Source organism: Danio aesculapii, chromosome 11 (assembly GCF_903798145.1).
Source record: "Danio aesculapii chromosome 11, fDanAes4.1, whole genome shotgun sequence".
In the NCBI taxonomy this organism is placed as follows: domain Eukaryota; kingdom Metazoa; phylum Chordata; class Actinopteri; order Cypriniformes; family Danionidae; genus Danio; species Danio aesculapii.
This window is the reverse complement of record NC_079445.1, coordinates 7,006,587-7,026,056: the sequence shown is the minus strand read 5'-3', so window position 1 is coordinate 7,026,056 and position 19,470 is coordinate 7,006,587. Positions and strand designations below refer to the sequence as shown.

The 19,470-nt window shown below is 32.9% G+C and overlaps 2 protein-coding genes across 2 annotated transcripts in view; one reads left to right on the top strand and one right to left on the bottom strand.

Annotated features, from left to right (window-relative positions):
• The window catches only part of mcf2l2 (MCF.2 cell line derived transforming sequence-like 2), a 230,484-nt gene that overhangs the window by 77,221 nt on the left and 133,793 nt on the right, over positions 1–19,470 (bottom strand). Inside the window, 4 exon segments of the mRNA XM_056468129.1 lie at positions 37–129; positions 301–370; positions 6,050–6,165; positions 7,554–7,620. Coding sequence (XP_056324104.1) covers positions 37–129; positions 301–370; positions 6,050–6,165; positions 7,554–7,620 — 346 coding nt within the window.
• Positions 9,461–19,195, top strand: b3gnt5a (UDP-GlcNAc:betaGal beta-1,3-N-acetylglucosaminyltransferase 5a). The gene is given in 3 exon segments (XM_056468130.1): positions 9,461–9,587; positions 17,450–18,414; positions 18,416–19,195. Coding segments are annotated over 2 exon segments (1,140 nt in total). The 5' UTR covers positions 9,461–9,587; positions 17,450–17,736; the 3' UTR covers positions 18,878–19,195.

The window sequence follows — 19,470 nt, the reverse complement described above, 5'->3', positions numbered from 1 at the left end:
AACTTTTTAACAGTATACTGTACATATTAGCCTTACCTGAAAGAACATACTGTCCCCGCACTGCCGCCACAAAGCTTCAGAGCGTGGCTTATTCTGACAATATTTCTCATAAATCTGCAACTCTTCTTTCTGTAAGACAGCAGATCGAGACAAGTTTTAGGATCCCATTTCTCATGCTTTCATTTTTCCTATTTCTCAAACTAAATCTCTGGCTACTCTGGCATTTAAGCAGAATTTTCCAGCCCTTTAGATCCCATTTCACATACTTTTAGTTGTACTGTATGTCAAACCTCAACTCACCCGCTTCAAAAAACATGTGCCCACCAACTCCGGCTTTTCGGCAGAATTTTCCAGCTCTTTGAGAAATGTCCTGTCAAAACATCATTTATAAAATGAGACACTACATAAACAAGCCAAAGAAAAGAGAGGTCAACAGGCAGAGAGAGTCCACAAGGTTCGGAAATGAGTGAGACTGGCCCAAGAATGTGTAGAAGATATTTGAAAGTGTGCAGTGATGTGAATCCTCTCTCTCATATTTTCCAAACATTTTCCAAATGCTCTAATGGAAACAAACAGACTGCTCTCAAGTCTTTTTATTTTTGTTTACCGTTCACTTTTATTATATGAAAAGCAGTACCATTCTCTTAAATTCTGCTGTTTAAATTACATTATATTACATGTCTTCTCCTTTAGTTTTAAATAATTTATTTTATCTATTATATGTATATATTGCATTTATATTACATTTAAAACTTAACTGAAATAAGTTAAAACGTGAAATACAACTGGTTAACATTAATGATTATACTATGGATAATATGAATATATGAAGGCTTGATTCATACATATAGTTGAAGTCAGAATTATTAGCCCCCTTTTGATTTTTTTTCTTTTTTAAATATTTCCCACATGATGTTTAACAGAGCAAGGAAATTTTCACAGTATGTCTGATAATATTTTTTCTTCTGGAGAAAGTCTTATTTGTTTTATTTCAGCTTAAATAAAAGCAATTCAAATTATTTTAAAACCATTTTAGGTCAACATTATTAGCCCCTTTAAGTCAATTTTTTCGATAGTCTACAGAACAAACCATCATTATATAATAACTTGCTTAATTACCCTAACCTGCCTAGTTAACCTAATTAACCTAGTTAAGCCTTTAAATGTCACAAAGATAAAATAAACCATTGATTAGAAATGAGTTATTAAAACTATTTTGTTTGGAAATGTGTTGGAAAAAAATCTTCTCTCTGTTGAACAGAATTTGGGGAAAAATAAACAGGGCGGCTAATAAATCTGACTTTAAGTGTATATTCACATTCTAAGGTGTGCAACTATTTTCAGAAAACTACATGAGGAAAGAAGTTCCAGGCAGTTCAAATATCCCAGTTCCATCTCACTATACCCAATGATTCGAGTTTTTTCACAGACCATGAGGACCAAAATTCCAATCAAAACAAATAGCATTGATTGAGATGCGTAAGAAACTAGTCCTACACACATGAGTAGTTTGAGGGCATAAACATGTCAAAGTCTTGAAATACAACATCTGAACAATGTCGTTAGGTGTGGTAACTGTACTGTAGTAAAAGTGGAACAACTGACTCCGGTCCATTGCATTATTATAAAATAATGCACACTCAAGGTGTAGCACATGCACCAATGGCACACCTCAGTTATGCATGCTTTCCCTAATAGTTCAATGGTCGGTCATCAATTACATATGCAATAATTTCTTCCTATTTGCTCATTTATTATTACTATTATTATTATTATTATTATTATTATTATTATTATTATTATTACTATTATTATTATTATTATTATTATTTATAAAGGCTTAATATTTGTATTTTACATGCATATTTGTATACTACATTACTGTAAAGTAATATCCATAAATGAGCAGTCTTCCATATGTTGTGACTGATGTTTTTATTTTTGTCCAGCTTTTGAATTGCTTGATGGGAGCTTTATCTTTTCTCCCACAACTTTGATGTTGAAAAGTTTGAAAAAGGTTATTTTTATTAGGTTATTACCATTTTGAATAGCTTGAAGAGATGTATTGTCTGTATTAGTGTTTTAAATTATAGTACATTAACTTTTTTTTTCTTCTATTTTATGTATTTATTAGTACTGATAAAATGAATCATGATTAATCGTATCTAAAATAAAAGTTTGTAATAATATATATCATAATATATTTATGTGTACTGTGTACATTTATTATGCACATATAAATACACTAATGCATGCATATATTTCAGAAAATGTTTATATATATTTAGATATAAAACATAAATTTATATTCTACAAATTATATATAAACAGGGTACCCCCACGATCCTCCAAATGAAATTCAAGGCTTTTTAATACCATTTGAAATGAAATTCAATGCCAACTTCGTACCCATTCTGACAGAAGTATGAGGGAAAAATGTAAAATCTGTATGAATTTTGAACGCTAGAAAATAATTATACAAGTGACTACTTGAATTGAATAAAACATTTTATGTAAATTGTCATATTTAATAAATACGAAACAGCGTAACACACGTTTGATTTTTAATAAACAAAAAATTTGAACTTGGTGTTGAACACTATAGACCCTATAGTTGTTACCAACATCTGATGAAATTTTCAAGTCAACAGCATCTTTAAAAACATGTTTTTCTGAGAAAAATGATGACGTGTCGAATACTTATTTCCCTCACTGTATATTTCTTATAAAATATATTGCTTCAAACTACTAAAACATCCATAAAGGTCACAGTTCTTGTTGAACTGGAGTACTGAATTTTCAACATCAATAGTCGACAGAGCAGAAATCAAGGTCCCACATGCGATTCCTAACTACAACTAGTTAATTAACAGCTGTTTACAGTGTATATGTGAGGTCTGATGTTAACATTGGTTGAAATTGTTCTGCAAATAAATCATCAAAACACTAATTTTCTTATTTGAAATTGACGAAGGATTTTCAGCAGTTCATCAAATCAAATACAAATTAACATTTTACTCAAAACACATGCCTGTTAATAAATTCAGAGAATGGTTAATAAATGATTATTATTACAATACATATTTTATTTACTTTTTGCAATTCTCATTTTACGAAGACTTTATTTTCTCTATATAGAAAAGAGTAGCATTCACGTTCTCCTAAAGTTTACCTTTTGCTTTGGCATCCAAATTATTTTTTAATTCAATACAATAAAAAAACAAACCGACATAAGAGTGAAAGGCTGATAACAGAACTATATCCCTTTTTTTCTTTTTTATTCACTAAATATACATTTTTATAAGGAAATCATTCATTTCCATCAGTTCAAATCAAAACAAACTAATATCAACAAATACATAAGCAATCGACAATGCCCTCGCTTCATAACTGAAACGATGACATGCTCGTGTTTCACTGTCTGTACAAGGACAAAACCAAGGCTACAGCGGGTACTGATGGACAATGGCGCTCAGTTGTTTATCCGCATCTGATTGACGTGCTAGAAACAGGTGCTGAGAAACGACGCACAACAAAAGCTCTGGGGGATGTTATTGTCAAAACCCCATGTAACTCGATGCCACATTGGAAACAATGAACTCTAGAGTAATAACCACTAGCATAAGGCCAGCTGAACAACGGGACTGCCAAACCATATGGATTATTAGCCACACTGATCTTACAAACTAATATCACCACCCACAACAAACCAGACACACCATTGTTCCTCTCTGTCATTATAGGCTTACCTAAAAAAAAATGGTTGACTTCCTTTTATAGTGTTGTGGGTGTTTCCAGTTTACACTACAGGGAAACATCAGGGTACTATCTTTAAAAAAAACTAGCCCAACCAGTTGTCCCAAATACCGTTTCAGGAATGCGGGAACGACTTTGGGGGAGGGGCTGGTTTATACTGGAAAAAAGCGTGCTGTCTTTTCTGGAAAATCTAGCTCATGCTGTTAGTTGGGTTTCGGGATACTGTAGTTGGTTTCTGGCTGGCAGATCATCTGGGGTGAGTAACAAACCAGCATTCGTGTAATTTACTATAATTAAGGCTCACATATGACTCACCGTTTAGTTTCCTTTCATGAAAATCAAATAAAATTATGCTTTAATCTCATTATGAATATAAAGTGCAGTTTTTGGTCACCTTTCACCTTCAACATACAGGACAATGAAACGGGGAACAGAGCAGCAGTAATATTCTCATCAAGTTCTCTTGTTATTGTTAGGAAATAATATAATATAATATAATATAATATAATATAATATAATATAATATAATATAATATAATATAATATAATATAATATAATATAATTTAATATAATATAATATAATATAATATAATGTAATATAATTTAATATAATTTAATATATAAAAAAAATAATAATAAAATAAAATAAAATAAAATAAAATAAAATAAAATAAAATAAAATAAAATAAAATAAAATAAAATAAAATAAAATAAAATAAAATATAAAAGAAGGCTTTGAAATTTCTCTGTATTTATTACAGTTTATAGCTTTGTCTGTTTGTGTTTCATTCTGTAAACGATTGTTGCTATTTCATCTAATAAATAAGTTATAAATAGGATTTGATTTAAAAATATACAGTGCTCAGCATAATTGAGTACACCTCATTTAAAAAAAATGAATATTTATATCCATTTCTCTGTCAATATAGGCAATGTATTTTGGTGCATTAAAACAAAACAGATTTATTAAGCACACACATTTATTAAAATAATATTTTAGTCCCCAAACATATTTAAAAATTGAAAGATAATACAATTAAATTCAACCAAAATATTGCAAAAATACTACAACCCACAAAATTTCAACTAAATTTTTCAATTTTTTTTACTTCTCTTAATTTTTCCATTTTATATTTGTAATTATTATTTTTATATTACATATAAATTTGGGTGTGATAGTTTTTGGACCGTTATTGTAAATTATTTTGTTAGATAAGCTCCAGATTTGGCTTCAGAACTGACTAATCTAATGTATATAGACAAATATAATATTGTATAGCTTCTTATTAAAAATATGAATTTAAAAGATAGCTATAATATAGATTTATAAAAGAAATATAGATTCATAAAAGATATATATATATATATATATATATATATATATATATATATATATATATATATAGATAGATAGATAGATAGATAGATAGATAGATAGATAGATAGATAGATAGATAGATAGATAGATAGATAGATATATATATATATATATATATATATATATATATATATATATATATATATATATATATATATATATATATATATATATATATATATATATATCATTATAAGTCAAAATTATGTTATAACTTTAGAAAATAATAGTTACAAAATAAATATTTTGTGAAACAACCCTGATATTAAATCAGATTAAAATTAATTTAGAAATACACATATTGGAATTACTTCAACCTGATACACATAATAATTTTAATAAACCTAATAAAACTTTTTTTTTTTAAATTTAATTAATTAACAAAAATTGTAATAAGTTAATATGTCAATTATTTAATAAGTTATGTAATATGTAATATTAGTGCAATTATGTAATAAGTTCATATGTCAATTTTTACAGTTCATCTTGTGGATATAACTTGACCAGATACTTTGGACAACCAGGAAGTTCAGTTAACTACTGCCCTTAAAAGCAACTTTATGAATGCTTATTTTTTATATATAACACATAGACTTAAATAGTAAAGAGATTTCTGACCTCAGTACTGGAATTAGTAAGGTTATTGTTTATTAAGTAAAGCAACAAAGCTTCTGTTAATAAAGCCTACAGCATCCAAAGCATGCACGAATATGCTGCACAGCTGTAATCTCAAAACCTCAACTAAAACTGACTACCTTTCCAAAATAAGTGAAGAATAAACTCTAACAAGTCATTCTCTTTACATGAAACACTTCAGATTGAACAATGACTAATTCTGAGTAGATGGAAACCTACTGTAGCAGCATGTTTTTCGTTGGAAATGACAGTACTGGTGTAAAAAACAGTTTCCTTACTTCTGGTGAAATTGGTAGATTTCTGGCAGGTTCCCAAAGAGAACTTCCTTCTTGTTTTCCAGAGATGGTGGGATCAGATAGATGAGTTCTGGGTCATCGAGTGCCGCGGCGTACCCCTGCAGAGAGCACACCAAAATAAACACAATTAAAACCATAAAAACAGACTTGGCCTTTACAGCTGATGTGTGTTTTGAGTTTACATTATTTTGAACATTGTTTGAACTGTTTACTACAACAGGGTGCCAAAATTCAACAATTAAAAAATTTAAAAGAGCCTAAAATTCCTAAGACATCTTTAGTTATTAATGTATTAAATATGAAAGAAAGTTGGTGTGAAATCCCGAATCATAAATCATGTATAAATCATAAATCATATATAAATAATATGAATGAGACTCTTTAAAATGTGTTTCTTGAGCTGTGGCTAACTTAACAACAATAAACTTTATTTACTGGACAAGTATATTTCCTGGTCTGTATTTTAAAACACCACACTTTAAACATTTAGCTTGACTACTGTAATTTACTTGTTTTTATATCCTGGTGGGGACTTAAACATGAATGCACACAGACTTGTGGAAACTTGTGTCACCATGACCTAAATTGAGATCCCCATGGTTAAACGTGCTTAAAAATCACACAGAATTAAATTTTTTTTTTTTTAAAGTCAAAATAAAAATGCAGATTGTTTCTTGTTAGGTTTGGGTTTAAGAGTAGGGGGTAGAATATACAATATTCATTCATTCATTTTTTTTTTTGGCGTAGTCCCTTTATTAATCTGGGGTCGCCACAGCGAAATGAACCGCCAATTTATCCAGCATATGTTTTACACAGCGGATGCCCTTCCAGCTGCAACCCAGTACTGGGAAACACCCATACACTCCTATTTACACACATACATACACTACGGACAACTTAGCTTACACAATTCACCTATAGCACATGTCTTTGGACTTGTGGTGGAAACCGGAGCGCCTGGAGGAAACCCACGCGAACACGTGGAGAACATGCAAACTCCACACAGAAATGCAAACTGACTCAGCCGAGGCTCGAACCAGCGACCTCCTTGCTGTGAGGCGATCGTGCTACCCACTGCGCCACCGGATGCCCCAGAATATACAATATGTACAGTATAAACATTATTACGTTTACTGTCCCTACTGGGATATAGAAACAAGTATGCATGTGTGTACCTGTATTTTTTTTTAATGTGGAGACCAAATGTCCTCACAAGCATAGCAATACTGGTAAACTTTGACCTTTTTTTGGTCCCCATGAGGAAAATGTCTCATAAATGACAGAATGAAATATTTTGAATAAGTAAAAATGCAGATTGTTACCTGTGATACTTGTGTTTAAGGTATGGTTTGAGTAGGGGGATGAAATATACAGTTTGTACTATATAACAATCATCATATCTATAGGTAGTGTGTGCCAAGTGTGTATAAAACCCTTTGTTTTGCAATAAAGACATTCCCTGTTTCCTATATTAAGATTCATGTACCTCTATGATGCTCTGCAACTCCTCCACATACAGCCTTTCTGTCTCAATCAGTTCATTCATAATGTGACTGTAAAGAGAGAGAGAAAAAAGTCAGTATATTTTCATACAACGATTACACAATGTGACTAAAAAAACAATGTCTTCAGTGTGAACGTGACTCACAACACATGACTCTGAAATGACCACAAAGAATTATAAAAAAAATCTAAAATCTAAAAGTCAGAGAACTGACATGACAAACAAAAGGGCAACTAAGTTTCCATGTACAGTTGAAATCAAAATTAGTAGTCCTGTGTTTTTGTTTTTTAAATATTTCCTAAATGATGTTTAACAGAGGAAGAAATGTTTGGTAGTATTTCCTATAATATATTTTTTCTTCTGTGCAAAGTCTTATTTGTTTTATTTCGGCTAGAATAAAAGCAGTTTTGATTTTTTTAAAACCATTTTAAGGTCAAAATTATTAGCCCCCTTAAGCATTTTTTCTGATTGTCTACAGCAGTGGTTCCCAAAGTGGGGGTCGCTGGACAATGACAGGGGGTTGATTGGTAATTTCCAAAAGTCTAATCAATTTTAATAAACTACCAGAATTACCATATATTAACCATAACCCACAGAATATAAAAATAGTTTTTAATAGTAAAAAACAACAGCATGCAAATGAAAAGCCATCAGCCCTTAAATTATTTTTGGTGTGTTTACGTTATATTACCAACACAGCAATGGCGTCAGCTGCAGCAAATTGATTTTATAGCACCAGGTTAAACTTCCTGACACCTTTATGGTGATCAAATAGATTAAAAATAAATACAGGCCACAACTGAATATTGAGAAAGATCTCTGATTGGCTGTCTCCAAAATTAAATCAAAGAATAGTCTCTTTAGCTGAGGTTAATATTAAATTAAACAAATTAATAAATGACTATAAAAATGACAAGGTTGTTAGACTGTTGCTCTTTTTTGTGTTGTTTATATACTCAGGTTTTTATAGGCCTATTGTTGTGTGTGCGCAACGTTTGTATATTTAGAACCACCTCTGAGGAATTAGGGGGTCACGAGTCACTGGCATTGTTATTTTAGGGGTCGTGGGCTGAAGAGTTTGGGAACCCCTGGTCTACAGAACAAACCACTGTTATACGATCACTTAACTAATTACCCCAACTCGCCTAGTTAACCTAATTAAGCCTTTAAATGTCACTTTAAGCTGAATACTAGTATCTTGAAAAACATCTAGTAAAATATTATGAGCTGTCATGATGCCAAAGATAAAAGAAACTAGTTATTAGAAATGAGTTATTAAAACTATTATGTTTAGACATGTGTTTTTTCGAAAATCTTCTTTCCGTTAAACAGAAATTGGGGGAAAAAATAAACAGGGGGGCTAATAATTCAGGGGGGCTAATAATTCAGACTTTAATTGTACATCACTTCAGTTAACTTATGAGTTGCTGCTTTTTAAAAAATCTTCTTTCCATTAAACAGAAAATGGGGGGAAAAACACAAGGGGCTAATAATTCTGACTTCAATTGCATATCAATAGTCACTATTAACACTTACAGTAACAAGTTTGTAAGTACAATTCACTAACAAATACTTCACCATGTCTAAACTCCAAATCTTCAACTCAATTTGTTAACTGCCTCTCATGCGCGAGCCGCTAAAACACCCCTGCAGGAATTAGATTTTATTTTATCCTAACCATTTCTCTTCTATTACAGACCAAGGCAGATGAATTACATTTATTGTGTCGAGGAGGTGCATCCTCCTTATTTGAATCAGATGACTCAAATTCCCCGTCCCGATCACAAAAGTCTCTCTTTTCACAGTTTGTTCATATGATAAAGTTGGCCAATCCCATGTAAAGGGATGTACTTTCCTCCTCCCACCCCAACACTCCCTTTCAAATACAAGCTCTGCTAGTAGTTGCACTTCTGCTTTCAGTCCTGCCGCAACAACTGAAATCCAGGGCTTTGACAACAACAACAAAAAAACACTTCTACATTTGAATTACATCATGGATGGGCTACGGTCTCAATGGTGAGTCATTTATTTGCAGTTCACTTAAAACTTTCAGCTTAGAGTTTGTTTTAACTTCTGAAAGCCAAGAACAAAATGTCTTTCCACTGGTATGTCAAGCATTAGAGCCCTCATGCTAAATTTACACTGCAACTGTGGAGTTGGAGTACTGAATGTAATTTCTTTCCCATGAAATAAGTCACATGAGTAGATGTGCTATTTTAAAAATAGTTTAGTTGAGGAGTTTCTCATAAAGGAGAGTCTCTTAGGAGACTATCATGGACATTTTATGATATTTAACCAATGTTAAGTATGAGAAACACTTGCTGATATCACTGCAAGATAGAAAGATTACAGAGTGATCACTGAGATAAAGTGGATTAAACTTAATTTTAAAATTATTGAATGACTTTATATGTTAGATGAAGTTGGTGAGATATTCAGAAAAGTCATATGTGAGGTGAATAAAGGTAGCAAACTAGTTTCATTTACTTTTTTCGATGTGTAGTGAATCACATGAAACAGGAATGTATTGAAATCTACATATTTTTTTTATACATACACAAGTTTAATATTGTAATTATTGATTGCTCTATAAAGAGCTGCAAAATTAGCTTTTTTTATTTAAAGCTTTCTTGTTTCTAGCTAAAATATCAAACAATTCTTAAATAAAGAAGCATTTTGTAGACAAGTAAAAAACTATTGTTTTGTTTTTAGAAATAATGAGTCAAAATTAAGCGGGTTTTTCCTTAAAACAAGCAAAATAATCTGCCAGTGAGCTAAGTAAAATAAAAAGTTTAGGGTTTGAAATAAGATTATTTTCATTACGCCATTTAGAGATCATTTTTCTTACTTCATTCTTAGATTATTTTAACTAAAAACATATTATTCCTGAAAACAAAACAATTAATAAATATATATTAATATAAATAAATAAAATACTTCTTGAATGAAGAATTGTAAGATATTTGAACTAAAAATGAGACAAACAACTCAAAGCAAGAAAATAACCTTTTGCAGTGTAATGAGTTTCACTTTTAGACACGTTTTGATTAAAATAGGGTGAGAAAAAGAGGCCGGTTGCTAACCATAGCCTACTGCGAAACTGAATAACTGCACAGCCCGGCTGGTGTGAGCAGGTGATCCTGTTTGACAGATGATCCCTGCTGCTCCGGGAACTCGACTGGTTTAGGGTGTGTGATATTGTGACTTTCATTGTTGTTGTGTCGCGCCTTTTGAGTCGATTTTCTGCTGTAATGATCTTTCGGTGGCTGTGAATGTTTTGTACAGCACTCAGCAGATCGGTGTGTTTGGTGGTTTAAAGCCTGCCTTTATTCAACGTAGCGCTGAGTTGACGATTGCTTTCATTCACTAGATCGATTCGTGAGCGGGTTCCCCCCTTCATGGTCAAGGTTTTGAATGAGCTCTCGCAGCAACTGCTGTAAACAGCCTGCGTGTGTGAAAGAGGAATGCTGTTTTGAAAGCAAAAAGCTGGAGTATATATGGTCACATTTTATTTTAGGGCAATTATTGCTATTACCAGACAATTAACTAAGACTTTTAGCTCAATCATTTACTGCTTATTAACTGTTAGTAAGATAGAAGTTGGGTTTAGGCACTAACTACACTAAAAACTGCTGGGTTCCACACAATTCCTTCATGTTGTCCCAACTCAAATCGATTAAGTTAAATAAATGATTTTACAAATTTAAGTGAATTGAACATAAAACATTTAAGTTGTCCCAAAAAAAAAAAAATTCATTTTCAATTCATTTTAAATAGTTGTTTGAACAAGCAGGAAAAGAAACTTTTTGCATGTATAAGTTTGGGAATGTAGAACAAGATCTTAATTTATTAGTACTAATGTACATTATTAATAAGCCAGTAATTAATAATGGGGATTGGTCCTAAATTATAGTGTTACCAGTAATGACTTACATGATTTAAACAAATACATACTGTACGCTTAATATATAAAGAAAAACTATTTATACAGTATATATATATATAGCATAAAGTATATATTTTAGTACATACATCTAGATAAAATACATACAGCTAATATTTATGGCAACAGTTGTGCAATTGTATGCAATAAAATAAATATCTGTATTCAATATGGACACATTAATTGAACCAAAAGTGACAGTTTAAAAATATATATGAATATTTTAAATAAACAGAAATCTTTTGAACATCATGTTCATTAAATGTTTGCAATAAAATAAAGAATTTTAATGAACGTCCATTTGAACTTATATTTTAAACAAACGCTGTTCTTTTGATATTTCTATTTATCAAATGGATCACACTTTGCGATAAGGTTTCAATAGTTAATGTTTGTTAATAAATTCACTAGCATAAACTAATAATGATTAATATTTGTGCAGCATTTATCAATCATCTACAGATTTGCTCTTCAGTGTTTGGACTTTCAGCAGTAAAAATTAAACCATGTTGCACTGAACTAAACTTCAACTCTGAAAACTGGACTGACACAATTTCGATTTACTAGAACTTCTATGTTGAGCTGCTTTGACACAATCCACATCGTAAAAGCGCTATCGAAATAAAGATGAATTTAATTGAATCAAATCATAGTTCAACAATTACTAATGCGTTATTCAAATTCACATTCTTGCTTGTTAACATTAGTTAATGCACTGTGCGTTAACCAACTAACAATGAAAACTTTCTTTTCATGAACTAATGTTTAAAAAAGATGAATCAATCCTTTAAGAAATATATTGTTCATTGTTTGTTTGTGTTAATGAATACATGAACAAACATCAGCTAATGGAACCTTTTTCTAAAGTATTCTTAGGTATGGAAGTCTTACAAAGGGTTTATATTTTAAATAAATGCTGATTTCTTTTTTTGAAGTTTCTAATCATGGAGTTATCATTGATAAGGGCTTGAAAAAGTCTGACAGGTCATTTTGAAGCAGTTTTAATAGCATGAAATTTGAAAGTGTTTCAATGAGGTTGTGAAAGCTTGTAGCTTGAGATTTTAAGGCCATGTGGTCTATCAGACAGATAAAGAGGCTGACAGACAGACAGACAGACAGACAGACAGACAGACAGACAGACAGACGGACAGACAGACGGACGGACAGACTGAGGGACAGACTGACGGACGGACAGATGGATGGATGGATTGAATGGATGGATAAATGGATAAATAGACAGACATGTAGATTTGATTCAAACACCATATTCAAACCTAATTGTATTTAAAAAGACAAACATAGTATTACACGACACTAAATGTCATTTTACACTGAATGCAAAATGTTTGTCCACAATTTTCGCACATTAAAAAATAAATTTGACTTCACGCTGTGTAATAACATTTACACTCAGTCTCCAGAACTTTTCAGATTCATTTTCTTTGTGTTTTTCACATCTATAAAGAGCCTTTGAGGGGTGTTTTGGCAATTCAGAGCCATAGTTGAAAGCCAAAATCCAGAATGCTGGACTTGCAGTATGCAGAGCACATTATGACAAACAAAGTGCGTATATATATATATATATATATATATATATATATATATATATATATATATATATATATATATATATATATATATATATATATATATATATATATATATATATATATATATATATATATATATATATATATATATATATATATATATATATATATAAAGATAGATACATTATTTAGCTATATATAGCTGTAGACTAATGTGTGCTGCTTTCAGTGCCTGTCAGCATGCATCTTTTCCCATGCAATTGTGTGTTCATACCTTTAGTATGTCACCAATCTTTGTTTAGAATTTGTTTATGGAAATTTGTGTTATGTGGTTGCAGTATAAGTCACAAGCAAGGTATCAAAATGCTCATTTCCTTAACTAAACTTAGCATTGCGGCACAATGGGGAGCAGGTGAACTCTTCTTTTGCAGTGCAATATTTCCTCTTTCCTCTTCTTTTTGGAAAAAGAGAAAGGGAAAAAAAAAGTATCACTGATTTAATTGAATTTTTTTTGTTTGTTTGTTATTTCCACAACTAATTAATGAATATGCACCAGACCCAGTGTGGAAGATTTCTGTGAGCGACAAGTTTCAGATACGAGTACAAAAAAAGAATTCTGAATTTTAGTATGCTAAGGCATTAACAGTTGAATGGACTTAGGGGAAGGGTTTTGAATGATTAATACTTGGGTTAATGATGATTAACAGGGCATGTCTAGTGACTAAGAAAAATAACAGACCAGTAATGATGAGTAGACAGCGGGCATAAGCTTTAAGGACACAGTATAAGTAGGCAAACTGGACTGCAGCAAAGGTAAAGGTCTTCTGTGAGTTCAAATTAGAAATTTTGTCAGTTGGAGTGTGAAATATCTTGCGTCTCATTTATAAGTGTGGCTTGGCACAAAACAGGGATGGAAACAGATTTAACTTCAGAATTGACTTAATTGAAGCACTGAAAATAATCATAAAGGCAATAATACTAATTTAAAATGTATTCTTATTCAGGCATACGTTCACTTTTAGAAAGGTTTCTAATCAAAGTTTTATAAATGAGAGTCTTTTGATATAAGAAGTCTATGGGATTAATTCATCATTTGAATCATTTAACCAGCAAGCTGTAAGAACAGTTTGAAGATCGAACCCAAGTTTGGAACTGTAGCTTTAAAACTCCAGTAGTCAGAAATGTTAATCCCAGATCATTTCAAGTTTAGGTAAACTTCAGGATTTCAGTTTGCTCAAATACTGTCAGTAGGTTTCTCAACAATGCCGTCTGCTACTTCCTTCCATCTCTTATTTTGGTGTGGCGCTCTATTAGATTACAGTGGTGAAAAGTAAGAAATTCCAATACTCAAATTACTGTAATTGAGTAGTTTTACCTCAGGAATTGTAATTTACTATGTAGTTTTAAAAATGTGTACTTTTACTTTCACTTGAATACATTTTTAGTGCTGTATCGGTACTTTTACGCCACTATTTTCTTTCAACCTGCAGTCACTACTTGATTTTTTCTTGTCTATAGGGATTGGCTGAGTAGAAAAATCAGTCCTGTGATTCCTGTCTAATCAAATTGCAGATAGAAAGTAAATCGCATCATACTCAACTACCTTAAGGCATGGGCACTTTATAAATGCAGCAAACTGTTGAAAGCATTAAAAGAGTCCATGTTTGTCCAAAATCTTGCACTAAATGCACTACACAGACATACTTTTAATAGGGCTACTTTTTAGTTATACTTTGAGTAATTACAACAGGTACTTTAACTCTACTTGTAATACCTTTTTGGGCAAGTAATAGTACTTGATTGAGTACTTGATAAGATTTACTTAAAAAAAAAGTAACATTTTGCACAAACAAATTTTAAGTAAATTTTACAATCTTATATCAGGTAAAATTAACTTGTCAATATCATGTAAAATGTACTTTATTTAGGAGTGTTAGGTTAAACATTAAGTAAAAGTTAATTGATTCTCTTTACTTTTGAGTCTTCATTTATTTAAATGAACCAAGTAATGTCATTTTTTTGTTTTAGCAGAAGGAACATTGCTTTTACCAATTTAAATAAATCTTATTAGTAACAAATTAGTAAATTTGGTGCAATTTGGTTTAATTAAGACACACATTTCCACTTGAAATGTGTTATTCCACTTTATTTTTAAGCAAACTTATTTAGCAAGAGCAAATTTACTTTATAAATGCTTACTGATGTCAGCGCTAGTGTTAGCACAGCTATGATTTTCTGAGTGAAGCGTCAAACGTTAATGCTGATAATAAATATGCCAAGACCGAAAGCATAAAAGACATACTCAAAACTCTTCTTAATCTACAAACTAATGATGATCAAACTCTAACAAGTCTTTCTCTCAAATTTAAACACATAAGATTGCTTTTATTTTCAAAATACTTTTCTTTTAATTCAATCCCTTGCAAAGCATGCTGGGAACTATCCATTCTAACATATCCATTGTTAAAATTTACTTAATATTACTAGGTTTGCGACGATTAGAAAATATTGAAATATTACGAGTAAATGAATATTAATACTTAACTCTTTCCACTCATTTCTTTTATTACATGATGTAAATGTGTAAATATTAAATATGTACTAAGAAAATTCTAGTTATCCTTGACACTTAATATTATTTAATTATTTAATTTAAAACTAATGACAATTTACAATTTATTGTAAAACAATTTATTAGATTTGACTACACTAAAAAGTCATTTCTTTCATCGTACTCTTTCCAAATGTTTCTTTGCCTAAACATATAAACTGAATCACTATTAACTCACTCTTGAGCAGCGGTGTGAAGTAACTAATTACAAATACTCAAATTACTGTAATTGAGAAGTTTTTTTTTCAGAAATTGTAATTTAGTAAGTAGTTTTAAAAATGTGTACTTTTACTTTCCCTTGAGTACATTTTTAGTGCAGGATTGGTACTTTTACTCCACTACTTTCGGTCAACCTGCAGTCACTACTTTATTTTTTCTTCTCTATGGGGATTAGAAAATCAGTCCTGTGATTCCTGACCAATCAAATCGCACATAGAAGGTAATTCGCATCATAATGAACTACTTTAAGACATGGGTGATTTATAATTGCAGCAAACTGTTTGGAAGCATTAAAAGTGTTCAAGAAGACGTTCCAAATCTTTACACGCATTGACACAGAGACTGTTTAGATACATGAGAAGATGACGGATGTTTACTTTATGATGACCGAAATGGCTTTAAACACCCAGCAGGCACAAGACGTCAACATGCCGTCAGATTGACACTGTACCCTAACGTCGTGGGGACACTGCATTTTGTTTGGAAATGAAAATCGCTTTGTCAGAACTCAACGTCAGGCCAACGTCAATGTCCAGCGTCCAACCTAAAATCTACCAAATATCAACGTCTATTGATATTACAGCTTGATGTTGTGTCGAACTTACCACTATGACGTCTATCAAATGTTGGATTTTGGTTGCCATAACTGATGAATAAATGTCAGTATTTGACGTCAATTGGATGTTGGTTTAAGATGTCGGCTCGACATTGGATTCTGGTCACTTTCTAACAACCTAAAATTGACCAAATATCAACGTCATCTAATGTCATTATTGAACGTCAAAATAGTCCTTAGATGCTGGCTAGACGTTGAATTTTGGTCACCTGGCATCACAACCTAAATCAAACCTAATATTAACATCTTATGACATGTGCTTGCTGGGCAATAACTAAATGCACTACAGAATGTTACGTTTACACACATCCACAAATTCCATGTAAATGCATCAGCTTTTAACAGCATAATACTCACTACTCATGAGTACTTTTAAAAGGGCTACTTTTTACTCATACTTTGAGTAATATTTACAACAGGTACTTTTACTCCACTCACACTACATTACACACTACAGGCAAGTAATGGTACTTTTACTTAAGTATGCTTTTCCAGTACTCTTTCCACCACTGCTCTTGAGTGGTTCCAAACCTTTATGAATTTCTTTCTTCTGTATAACACAACACAATATAAAAAAGCTGAAACCTGTAACCATAGACTTCCACAACAGGAAAGAAATGCTGTGGATGTCATTGCTTACATGTTTGAACTCCAAAAAAGAACTTATTTTGTGTTTGACAGAAAAAAAAGAAGCTCACAATGGATTGTAACTAGTGGGTGAGTAAATGATACCCGTCTTTGGTGTCTTTTCCCAGTAGCTTTCTCAAGCCACAATGGTTATTAAACTCTGTATTATTATTAGTTTAAAATTTAGTTTTAAAACCTTTAAGACTGCCAAAAGGTAACTCAAAGAAGTTATCTGAATAAATCACTACAATAAATCATCATTATGTCCAGCCCCTCTACTCTTTTAAAATATTTTTTCTTCTATCTTTACAGAGCCCAAATGCAGTGTTGACACAACACAGCAGAGCGTCTTCCCTTCAAAAGCAAGTAAAGCCAGACATTTGTTATTTTTCTTTTGCAAAAAGAAGAAAAAAACGGACACAAAGAGGAAAATGCTTTGGGTAAATGCGTACCGCAGGCCCACACATGTACACTGAGATGACTACCATGGAATTCAGGCAAACAGTTTCCTGGAAAATCGTTGTAAGTGGCACATCTGGAGCGCATTATTGGACTTGACAAGAGAGAAGGGTGTTTGAGAGTGCGTGTGGTTTAACAGAATGTTCATGAATTGCAGAAGGGTGAAAAAATGGCATTTCCTCCAGCTTCTCTCGATGTGCTGTGTCATGTCAGTCCTTATGGTTTGTTGGGAGCACGTGGACCATCACGTTGTGAGCCATGTGAAATCCTACTCCTACCGCTATCTAATAAACAGCTACGACTTCATCAACAAAAGCCTCAGTGTCAGCCCGGAGGAAGCCGCCAGGTTCGGTAGCTTCCCGTATTTGCTTGACCGCAGGGACGTTTGTAAAAACAAAGACGTCCTGCTTTTGCTCTTCGTCAAGTCCTCACCAGGAAACTTCAAAAGGCGGCAGGCCATACGCTCCACTTGGGGCAACGAGTCCTATATTAGTCAGGAACTCGGCGTTGTCGTCAAGGTAGTGTTTGCTATGGGAGTTCGCCCTGACAGATCCGGACATAAAACACTGCAGAAGGAACTGCGCAAGGAGCACATGACCCACCATGACCTGATTCAACAGGACTTCCTTGACACATTCCACAACCTCACTGTGAAACTGCTGCTTCAGTTCCGCTGGACGCACGAAAACTGCGCACATGCCCACTTCCTAATGAGTGCGGACGATGATGTCTTCATCCATGTGCCTAATCTAGTGCACTACCTCCAGGAGCTCAGAAGACAGAACGTACGCAACCTCTGGGTCGGCCACGTTCATAGGGGGGGCGCCGCCTGTTCGGAAGCGGGACAGCAAGTATTACATGCCATTTGACATGTATCAGTGGTCCTCCTACCCGGATTACACTGCTGGCGCCGGGTATGTCGTTTCTGGCGACGTGGCAGCCAAAATCTACCAGGCCACGCAGTCTCTAAACGCCTCAATGTATATCGATGACGTCTTCATGGGCATCTGTGCCATCGCTGCAGGCGTCTCGCCTCAGGAACATGTTTACTTCTCGGGTGAGGGGAAAACGCCTTATCACCCGTGCATCTACGAAAAGATGATCACCTCTCACGGACACGAGGGCGATATCAGGTACCTGTGGAAGGCTGCGACCGCCCCGCAGGTAGAAGGTATTTCGTCTGGTTTGTTAGGGAAGTTGTATTGTGCAGCTGTGAAAATGACGCTGCTTTGTAAGCCCTACTTTACGAACACGTATTCATGCATGGCAGCTTTTACATGATGCACTGTGAGATCTATGAAGTCCGAGCAGTATTTGCGTTTTTTTCTTTTTCTTTGCTCGTTTACTTTTGCTTTAAATGTTGAATAGTCATTTCTTAATAATGATGGAAGCAATGCGACCTAAGCATTTGTTTAGCGCTGTTCCATTTTTATTTATTTATTTGAATGTACAGCGTATGAATCCTACAGCAAAATAGCTGCAATAGGATGGAAATATGGCACGCTGCGAATGTATGTCTTCCAACATTACATGCATCTCACAAAACTTGTCAAGTTCACACTTCTGATTTGAACAGGTAAATAAACAGTTAATATTTGACATGTTTCCGTGAAATCTGTTTCCGTTTCTGCATATTGTGGAGGTGTAAATCCAATATGATGTGAGGTGTGGATGCTGTTGAACGATGTGCCTGAATAATTAGGAACATTTTAAATGTCATGCTTCTTCTGCTTAAGCTTTTCAAACAAGTGGGGCATTTTTAAGGAACTGTTACAATCTGGTGCTACCTATTAAGTAGGATTTGACAATTTTTATCTGGAACAATAAAACAAAACCTATTGAGACGTATTGTATTGTGTCATTGTGATCCCCAT